This window comes from Pseudorca crassidens, chromosome 15, assembly GCF_039906515.1.
Source record: "Pseudorca crassidens isolate mPseCra1 chromosome 15, mPseCra1.hap1, whole genome shotgun sequence".
Classification (NCBI taxonomy): domain Eukaryota; kingdom Metazoa; phylum Chordata; class Mammalia; order Artiodactyla; family Delphinidae; genus Pseudorca; species Pseudorca crassidens.
Window position 1 is genome coordinate 62,152,317 of NC_090310.1, and position 10,705 is coordinate 62,163,021.

The 10,705-nt window shown below is 55.1% G+C and overlaps 1 protein-coding gene across 1 annotated transcript; it reads right to left on the reverse strand.

The window, feature by feature from the left end:
• Positions 1–2,753: 2,753 nt before the first annotated feature.
• On the reverse strand, positions 2,754–5,983 carry SOX12 (SRY-box transcription factor 12). The gene has a single exon (XM_067707741.1). It carries the CDS (start codon positions 5,516–5,518, stop codon positions 4,580–4,582), a length of 939 nt encoding a protein of 312 aa, XP_067563842.1. The 5' UTR covers positions 5,519–5,983; the 3' UTR covers positions 2,754–4,579.
• Positions 5,984–10,705: the final 4,722 nt, after the last annotated feature.

A 10,705-nucleotide genomic window follows, 5' to 3' on the forward strand; every position in this document is an offset into this window, starting at 1 on the left:
GAGCCTTCCTTGAGCCAAGTGACTTGAAGGTGCAGAAAGATTCTCCTGCTGCTCCTTGACAAAATAAGCCTCCACACTGATAGAGGGCCTGTGAAGAAAATAACTGAGTGGCTTTTAGGAATCCAGAGTGGTACCAGCTGACAGCCAGGAAGAAAATGGGGGCCTCAGTCCTTTAACCACAAGGAACTGAGTTCAGCCCGCCACCCCGTGATTCTGCAAGAGGACACTGAGCTGCAGAAAGGAATGCAGCCCAGACAACAGTGTGACTGCAGCTTTGAGAGATCCTGAGCAAAGAACCCAGGATTCTCTGCTGGGCATGCCTGGACCCTGGGCCCACAGAGATTATGAAATAATAAATGCATGCTGTTTTAAGCGGTTAACCTTGTGGCGTTTCATTACATAGGAATAGGTGGCCAATACATCAGCGTATAGGCGTTTTTAAAGCCCTGGAACCAAGATAGCTCAAATAGCCCCGGCCAGGAACCTGACCCAGAGATGAATCCGAGAGCATGAATGGAGGGGGATTAGAGTGGGACACACCCTGCAACCTCTCCACCGCGCGCCCGCAATGCTTCCTACTCCTCTCAGCCACTAGGCGTCCCCAAAGTCCACATAAGCAGGTCTCGCCCCCACCTTTCACAGGTCAGAATCCATTTCCTTCAGAAATGGAAGGAAACAAAATAACAATAAATGGTCTCACTTCTGTTCATATTTCCTCCTCCCCCACATCACCCCGGGGGAAACTAAGGCCTACGAAGGGAGGCGCTTGCCCAAGGGCCACAGTACTCTAGCACCATCTCGGGCCTGGCGTTTTACACGCCCCCTGCCCTCCCCCTCCCAGGGCATCGTGAAGGGCAAACACAGACTTTTAGCCTCTCTCTCCAGCTTAGGCCAGGGGAGGGACTGCGAATGAGAATGGCATCAGCAGAGGGCCCTGAGTGACTTGTGGGCTGAGGCCGGAGTTTCTAATTGAGGCCGACTGGAAAGGGTGGAAAGCGTGCAGCCCCGAGGTTGGGGCTGACAGTGTTGGTGGAAACGAGACTCCTCCTGAGGGAGTGGGTATCAGAGGTGCCCAGCTGCAATTGCTGGGCCAGTGATCCCCTTCCCTTTGTCCAGCCCCTTCCACCATCCGCTGCAGACTGGGTTGTCCAGAAGCAGACACGGAGACTGAGTTTGGGGTGCAAGATATTTATTAGGGATAAACACCTGTGAAAAGAAGAGGGAGGAGACAGAATTGGGTTCAGGAAGCCAAACTGCGCTGCTGACCAGGCAAAGCCTCAGCCACCCTGGAGGGGCCCTGGGGTGAGGACCTGGCGGGGTGGGGGGCAGGTACTCCCTGTGTCTGTCCCACCTTGCACTGAAGTGGCAGGCTTTTACACCTGTGCTCATTCAGACACCAGATGCAGGCTGCCCTGGGTGAAGTGGCTCTCTTCCACCTTTTCTTTCTTAAAGGTTTTGTTTTGATTTGTGGTCAATCTCGCTTCCAATCAGAGGCCAAGAGGAAGCGCTCACTGTAACTCCTGAGGCCCCAAGCCCCCTTTCTATAGGTGCCCAGCCCTCCCAAACCTGCTTTAGTCCTCTTTTAAAGCATCTATGGGTATCCCAGTCCCCAAATACCCTCTGTGAATGAGACTTGCACACTTGGCCTTGGTTCTTACTGGGGAAACAGGCTTTGTCCAACCTTAGGAATTCATTGAATCTGGTAGAGGAAGAATTAGGCGGACAGGTGTAGGGGGACAAAGTTTTGAAAAGCCTTCATCTCAGTTCCCAAAACACACTGGTAAGAATCTCATGGGCAGGAATCACTGTGGCTTCTGCTGCTGTTCTTCAGTCATTCAAAACATCTACACTGGGGGCCAGTTACGTGCTAGGCATGGGGACGAACCCCACTACTCCACACCCTGAACCGCCAGCCTAACACCATCTGCAGATTCAAACAGGGAGGGAGAGGCAAGCACCCCGAAGTAACACTTCACCAGGAGACGGAAACCAAAATTTGGGGCCCTGACCTTGGCTGCTTGAAGCCCCTTTACAAGTTGCTTCTGCACCTTGACCCTAAGTTTCCTCCTCTGGACAATGGAATAATACAATTTATGGAGGACCATGTTAAATGCTTCTCACCTCGAACTTCATTTTACCCTGTGAAGCAGGTATTATCATCATCCCTGCGTTACACATGTGGAAAGAAGAGTCAGGGTGAAGTTAACATGCTCAAGGTCACACAGGTGCTCAGTGGTGGTACCAGGCTCAACCCTGATTCTTAATCTTAAGGGCAGGGTCAAACTGGCCCCCTTGGGCTAGGTGTGCCTGCACACGTGTTTCACTTGGTCCACAAGGATTTAAAAATATTTCACTCAGCTTTCATTTTGAAATTGAGATGTTCACAGAAACATCCAGATTGCCATCTTCTCTTGAAAAATCTAGCCCCCTGGCCACAGTGGGCTGCATTCCCACAGGGTCACAACCGGCAGGAAGTGAGCAGTTGCTCCCTTTGAAGTGGGTCATGAAGCCAGTGTCCACCCAGACTCTCTCATTCATGTCACCTGCCTGGCCTCTGCAGGGATGAGTCTGCCATCCTTAATGAAGACCAGGAGTCCTGAGATAGAGGGAGCAGAGAGGCCTAGAGGGGCCAGGTGCCTCCTTGCCCTGGAACCCCCAGCTCTTCCTGCATGGTGCTAAGTCACATGGACTTGAATCTGCCAAACTGTTTGGGGAGGGTTGAGGAAAGGCAAAGACATGTAGAAGCACAGGGCGAGATGGGGCAAATACACTTTATTCAGTCCTGGCAGAAGTCCTGCTGTGGGTGCCAGTGCCCCCTCCCCTCAGCTATGAGACTAGTTCTCCAAGACCACAGACAGTGACATCTCTTCACTCACATGACGTTTTCTGGGATTTTTCATTGTCTTTTTTGTTGTTGTTTTTCTTAAAAAAAAAAAAAAAAAAAGAGAGAGAAAAAGAGAAAAAGAGAGAAAGAGAGCGCGCGCAAAAAGGCCCAGAGCCGGAGCACCAAGCTTAAAGGAGGCAGCTGGTGGCTTTGTCAGCGACGGGAACGCGTGGGGCAGAGACCTGCAGAGACCCTGGGCAGGGGTCCCGGAGGACTCTGGGACCGTTTGTTCCTGAGATTTGTGTGTGTGAATGAGAGTGTGTGCACACCCAGGAGGGTGAACACACGCCGGTGAGATACAGGTAGTGAGGGCAAATGGGGCGTGGGGAGGCCGGAGGGGCGGGGCTTGAGCGGGGAGCTGGAGTAAGAGGGGTAACAGCATCAGGGGCAGGGTTTCCGAGGGCACCCGAACTGGATGCAGCAGCGCTAGGCGCAAACGGCCCAAGACTACTCTGACCCTCCCTTCAGTCTCACTGGCCCAGTCGATGGTCTCTCTGAAGCCAGCTGCTGAAAAGTGGGGCTCTTCTTGCCACTTCATCTGCTATTACGCCTCAGTCTCAACCCCCTAGTACCAACGTGTCTCAGTTTCTCCCACTGAATACTGTAGGCAGAGGGACCTGGATGACAGGAAGGGGCGGTGGGCTTAGGAAGGAGCCCAGGCTGAGAGTGTGCCCTGAGGTGATAAGGGCACTTGGGGGGGGGCGTGTGAAGCATAAGGACCCTGTCCCCAAACAAACTGTTACGTGTCTTGGTTCTGAGTTTTCTTTTTCTCTCCTGAAGGATTTCCAGAGAAAGACCCTGCCCCCAATTCCCAGGTGGGGGAAAGAAAGGTAGGCTTCTTGGAACCAAAACAAGCTGTAGAGGCAGTCATGCAGTCGGTGAGGGGTGGGTGCACGTGGGTTGGGCGACCCCGTAAGGGAAAAGGGGCTATGCCACTTGGGAGTTCCAAGCTCCACACCAACCCTTCCGGGCCGGCTAGTCTCTTTCTCCCCCTTCCGAGTGCTCCTCCCATTTAAGGCAGTGACGCCCCGTCGGGTTGAACGGAAGCCGTGGCTCCTGGATCAAAAGATTTCTCAGGATCGCTCTATATCCGCCCCCCTTCTTCCTGGATCTGACAGGGCCGTGAGGTTCGACTGGGACCAGCTCCCTCCTCCCAAGAAGCATTAAGCATGCGCGAGAAGGGGGCGGATCCCAGTGTTCCCGGGGAAAAGGAACGGGCCCCTCCCCCTCCCTGGGAGGGAGGGGCAAGGGAGGAGGGCACGGGGCCGCCCAGCTGCAGCGCCCCCCCAAACAAGACAGGAGGCGGGCCAGGCTAAGGCGGAGGGAGTCCGGAGCAAGGGCAGGGGCGTGTCCTCCGGCCGTGAGGAAGGGCGTGTGCAAAATGGGGGAGGGGTACAGGTCTCTTGGAGAGGACGGGAGGTGTATCGGAGGGGGGGCTGGCTGCTGGTGGCTGTGCGGGAGGGGGTAAGATGGGGAGGGGCTTGGATGTCGGAGAAAGGGTGGGGGTTGGGCTGCCTTGGGGTGTGTCTGCGGGGGAAGGGCATGTCTGGATTTGAAGGGGGTTGGGCACGTCTAGGAGGGGGGAGGCTGTGCGGGAGATGGGGTGCCAGCCTCGGCCTCCGAGGGGCCCCAATACCTGATTCCTGTATGTAAACAGCTGGTTTAGGGGGCGTGCGCGCCCCGCTGACGGTGGGCTCAGTAGGTGAAAACCAGGTCGGCGATGCTAGACGGGCGCCAGTCCCCTGCGATCATCTCGGTAACCTCGGGGGTGCAGTAGTCCGGGAACTCGAAGTGCGACGTGCCCGAGGGGGGCGGCAGGTCTGGGTCGCGGTCCAGGGCGCTGCAGTCTAGGCCGGCAGGACCGGGGGGCAGTCTGGACAGAAAGCCCAGCGGCTCCTCCCCCGACGCCACCGTCTCCTCTTCGCCTTCCTCCGTCGCCGCCGCCTCCTCCTCCTCTTCCTCCGGCTCCTCGTCCTCCGACGGAGTCGGGGAGGCGGCGGTGACAGCCGCCCCCTCGCCCGACGGCCCCTGGGAACGCTCCGCTTGTCCCCGGGCGGCCCGCCCCGCCGGGACCATCCTCCACAGCTCCCGCCCAGGGGTCTCGACCAGGCGCACTTCCAGCAGCTCCTCGTCGTCGTCCTCCTCGTCGTCCTCGGGCGCCGCCGCGCCGCCCCCCAAAGGCCCTCCAGCCGCTCGGCGGCCCCCGCGGCTAGGCAGCTGCGACCCGGGCTTGAGCCGGCTGCCGCCGCCGCCGGGGGGGCGGGGCCGCGCCTTGGCGGGCGCCCCCTTGCTCTTTTTGCGCGGCCGGTACTTGTAGTCCGGGTAATCCGCCATGTGCTTGAGGCGCAGCCGCTCCGCCTCCCGCACGAACGGGATCTTCTCCGAGTCCTGCAGCAGCTGCCAGCGGCGGCCCAGGCGCTTGGAGATCTCGGCGTTGTGCATGTCGGGCCACTGGTCCATGATCTTCCGCCGTTCGTGCTGCGACCACACCATGAACGCGTTCATCGGTCTCTTAATGTGGCCGCTCGGGGTCTTGCACCAGCCGGGCTCACGCGCCCCCTCCTCGGCCGGCCCGGGCCCCGGGGGCGGCGGCCCGCCGTCCCGCTTGGCCCTCGCGCCCCTCTGCTGCACCATCGCGCCTGGGCCCGGGGCCGCTAGACGCCGCCGGGGGCCGTCCGCATCCTCAGCGGCTGGGGGTGGGGGAGGAGGCAGCAGCGACGGAGGGGCGGCCCCGCCCTGCAGCTCGGCCCGGCCCCCGCGAGCTGGGGGGCGAGAAGCTGGGCGCTCGGGCCCAACGGACGGCGGGGGGAGAAGGTCAGCGGCGCGGTCTCAGGCGGGTTCGGCGCGCCCCCGCCGCCTCCGGCAAGTTGCACCCCGCAGCACGCCACACATTGTTTTGCGGGGGCTGAGGAACTGCACTCCCAGGGCCCCCGCGGGCTCTCCTTGCAGCCTCCTGCTCGGCCGCGGCCCGCGCGCGCCTCTCTCCGCCCCGCCGCCTTCCAGTGTCTTTCTCCCCGCGCGGCCCCGCCGGCGCGCGCGCCACCCCTCCCCCTCTCCGTCTGCGGGCCGCTGCGGCGCGCGCGGGGCCGCCCCGTGTAAACACCGAGGTGCCCGCTTGGGCTGCGGCCGGGCCACGCCTCGCGCTCGGGCGCCGCGTCACCCGTTGCTGGGCAGAGAACCTGGTATTTGCATCTCCCAATCGCTGGCTGCCGAAGTGGGGCGGGGCTCGCGCTGCGGGGCTGGGCGGTCTTGTGGCTGGGATTGGGGGTGTCGGATGAAGTCGGTTTCTTTTCTTAGGCTGGGGACTAGCGGGAGAGTGGGGGGCGGGGGGTGGACGCCGAGCGTGCTTCCCTTCTGGCTCCAGAAAGCCTGTCCCCGCCCCGCGTTGCCTTTGAAATTTTAGCTTACTCAGTGACACCTGCCGCCAGGTAGGACCTCCGCTCCCTCCTCTTTCGGGGGCGTCTTTTTTAGCCGCCCCAGAACTGAAGGTGAGGAGACCTAGGCTCAGGAAAGCTCCTTAAGGGGACAAAAACCTCATCGTATCATTGATGTAGCCCCTGCCTAGTATCCAGCCATATAGGCGCTCAACAAATGTTTATGGGCCCAATGAACCGAATCCCTTTTATATTTTTCTTCTCTTTTGAGGCACCACGAGGGACCTGAGAAAGAAGGGCACATGACGCCCACTTTCCAGGTAGGAAACACCAAATATCTGCAGATTAGGGCTCGAATCCTAGGCTTGCGGTCCCAGCTCTCTTCCCTCAGCGCACGAAGGGGCCGGGGCACCTCGCCTAACCAGCCGAGGGTCCTGAGTAGGACGAACTCTCCGTTTTTCACACGTCTCAGGCGAGGTTCGAAGATGCGTGGGTGCCCCATTCCCAGGTCCCACGCCACACCTAGACCAGCCTGGTGCCAGACTAGGGCGCGATGCCCCTCCCGGGTCTGGAGAAGCGTGCGCGGGCACGGGGGCGGAGCCAGGCCAAGGGGCGGGTCCGAGGCGCACGCTCGAGGCGCGTGGCGGGGAGGGGCTGCGCGCTCCCATCTCACCACGTGTGAGCCCGCTCGGGCATTGCTGGGCGTGTGCTGCCCCTTGGGGGAGGTCACCTTCACCGCGCAGTGGGCCCGGGCGATGGGTGGGGGCGCTGAAGCGTCCCTCCACGGAATCAGGAGCTGGGAGGGGTCGGGATGGGGGTCTCTATGGTAGCATTCTGCTGGGGCATAGTGGGCAGTATCCGGATTGGAAGGTGCGTGTCTCAGGCTGTAGACCTCACCCACCCCTGGGCGGGCGGGTGCGGAGAGCCCAGCCGGAGGGTGTGGGGTGGGGGAGGGAGGACCTGCGTGCGGCTCCGCAGACGCTGGGGGCGGGGTGATTGCTCTGGGTGCCCGGGAGGGAAATTGGATCTTCGCCGGCGGGAGGGGGCGACTCTTAAAGGCACAGGGCACTCGGAAGGAGAAGGCTCCGCTCCCGACCAAATGGTTTCTCCGTTTACTTATTGGACGCTGAGATCTGGAGACCCCCGAGTTTGAATCTTAACAACGGTAGCTTGTACGGTTCATTGCTCAGTGGAGTCAGAATTTCTGTATTCATATTCCGGGTGCCTCTTTTTGCGTGTCCTTAAAATAGGAAAAAGCAGTTTCTTCCTCATATGGTTATTTTACAGATTAAATGGGATAATGGATGTAGACACATCCCTGACATCTAGTAAATGCACAACAAATATTAGTTATCAGAGACTCAGGGCACCACCAACCTAGAAACACCAACATAATAAGAAAAAAAGGCATCAAAGTAGTGATCCTGGGAAAAATAAAAGCTTTTAAAATTTTTTCTAACACTTTTACACTTTTCCTACTTAATATTTGTCTTATTTTAAATTACATAGGATGGGCACTGCCGTCTTTTCAGTGCTTAGGGCCTCTCAAAGGTCTTACTGTGGCCCTGTAGCTGCTGCCATTACTATATTAGAGTTTGAAGTACTGGCCTCCTGGATATTCCTCAAACACAGAAGGCTTGGAACCACCTCAGGGCCTTTGTACATGCTGTCTCCTCAGCCTGGTAAACTCTTCACCCCCATCCCCACATGGCTGGTCCATCTCATTCTAGCCTCAGTTAACATGGACTCTCCAGAGACGCCTGCCCTGACCACTCTCTGCTGCCGCCCACCCACATTCCCCTGCATCTCAGGTACACAGAATTGTTGGTCTGTGACATTGTTATCATTGTCCATGATTGGTTCAGTTCATGTTTGTATATATTTATTTATATATAATATAGTAAAAACCAGTGAAATCAGGGCTTCCCTGGTGGCACAGTGGTTGAGAGTCCGCCTGCCGATGCAGGGGACACGGGTTCGTGCCCCGGTCCGGGAAGATCCCACATGCCGCGGGAGCGGCTGGGCCCGTGAGCCATGGCCACTGAACCTGTGCGTCCGGAGCCTGTGCTCCGCAACGGGAGAGGCTGCAACAGTGAGAGGCCCGCATACTGCAAAAAGAAAAACAAAAAAACGAAAACAAACCAGTGAAATCAGCAACCCAACACAGGAACTGGAACATGGATAATAACCCACCTTTCCCTATGAACTTCTCTCCCATCCCATCCCCTGCTTTCCCTCACCTGATGTAATGTCTATCCTGAGTCTTCCTTTACACTTATAAAAAGCTTAGCAGCTTTATTGAAATACCAGAGTATTCATTCATTTAAAGTATACAATTCAATGACATATTAAGGGAGCTGTGCAACCATCACCACAATCAATTTTAGAATATTTTCATTGGGACTTCCCTGGTGGTCCAGTAATTAATACTCTGTGGTCCCAATGCAGGAAGCCTGGGTTTGATCCCTGGTCAGGGAACTAGATCCTGCATGCAGCAACAAAGATCCCGCAGCTAAGACCCAGTGCAGCCAAATGAATAAATAAACATTAAAAAAAAAAACCCAACAAAATATATTCCCTTGCCTCTAGCTTTAAAAAAAGGGTATCATGCTGTATGTAATACTCTGGTATTTACTTTCTCACTCAATATTATAGTGGCAAGATTCATCGAAATTGCACCCGTGTGGGGTTCATTCATTTTCCACTGCAGGAATGTACCACAATTTTTCTATCTAGTGTCCTGTCCCTGGACATTTGTATCATCGCCAGGTTTTTGCTCTTATGAGCAGTGTTCCTGTTAACAATCCTAAATGTGTTCCTGGTGCTCAAGTGCAAGAAGGTCTCCCAGGTATTTTATGGGAAGTGTGGTAGCTGCATCTGAGGATATGTGGGTGCTAACTTTTATAAGGTGATTCGAAACTTCCAAGTTGTACCAATTTACTTTTCCACAAGCAACATAGAAGAGATCCTCTTCGTCTATATCCTGTCCAAAGTTTGGTATTGTTAGATATCTTAATTTTTGCTTGCATTCTTCTAACTCATCACCCTTTCTATTTGTTTCATAGCACTCATCACATTCCGGAATTATTTTATTTGTTCACTTGTTTTTTGCCCACCTCCCCTCCACTGGAATGCCAGCTCAAAGAGGGCAGAGATTTTTGTCTGGTTTTTTTCCTGCTCTGTCCCTAGGAGAGTGCCTGGCACACAGTGGGTGCTCAATAATTATTTATTAAATTAAAGTCAGTGCTCTATCATAAGTGTGCTCAAATTCCTCCGGGAGCCCAGAGAAGGAAGTGAAATTTTGGAGCCCAAAACCCAAAACTCCAGTCTGCCACTGGGATGTGATATTTATCAGTGCACACAGGCTATCCTGAGTCCTTTCAGATGGGTGCCCCAGAGTCTAAACCTTGCAGGCCACAGGAGTTCAAGGCTGGGCTGACCACTGAGCTGTTCAATCCAGACTGTGGTAGATAGATGGTAAGGTTCTTGGAGAGATGCTGACCACTGCTGCACCACTGGTCCAGGCCACCATCATCTCTTATCTGGGTACCTGCCCAGCCTCCTTTCTGGTCCCTGTACCCACCATATCTCCTTCCATTCCATTCTCCTCCCTGAAGCCAGAGTGATGGTGTCTTTCAGTCAAAAATCTGATCGTGCGTCTTCCCTTGTTAAAACCCACCAGTGGTTTCTCCATTACTCTCAAGATAAACACCAGACTTTCACCTGACCCACTAGGCCAATCTCGGTCTGACCCCTGCTCACCTATCTGACCTCCTCTCCCAATTTCTCGGTCTTGATCCACTCTCTAGTCACAAAAGTCTCATTTCAGTTTGTGGAACAAGCCAAGCCTCCCCACACAGGGTGTTGTGAAGTCCATTCCCTCACCCTTTCCAGCACTCCTGCCTCTGTCTGCCTCCTTAGAGCTCTCCTAACCCCATGTTCCTTTTCTTCAGTGCACAGTGACCTGCCTAGCTCATTTGACACTCAGAACAGATGGCTCCCTTAAATGACATTATTTTCAGCAGCAGTCATGAAATACAATGAATAATACTAATGATAATGGCCAGAAAAGAAATGCAGATGGTGACAATACTCTTTTATTGAACTTTGTATACATAATCATGTCGGTAAAAATAAATATTACAGTACAAAAAAGGAAAAGAGCATTTGATCCATACTCTTCAATTATATTACTATATTTCTTTGAAAAATAAAAGAAAAAAACACACCCACACAGTGGTCTGTTGCAATAATAATTCCATTCCATTCCATTAATTACATTACAGTTTAAAAACAAATAAGAAATCACTTTAAATATAAGAATCAATTTTAATATTAAATATATGATTCAGGGGCTTCCCTGGTGGCGCAGTGGTTAAGAATCCGCCTGCCAGTGCAGGGAACGTGGGTTCGAGCCCTGGTCCAGGAAGATTCCATATGCCGCGGA

Bases quoted from the DNA above. Each gene is read 5' to 3' on its own strand.
- SOX12 (XM_067707741.1), bottom strand. From the start codon at position 5,518: ATGGTGCAGCAGAGGGGCGCGAGGGCCAAGCGGGACGGCGGGCCGCCG.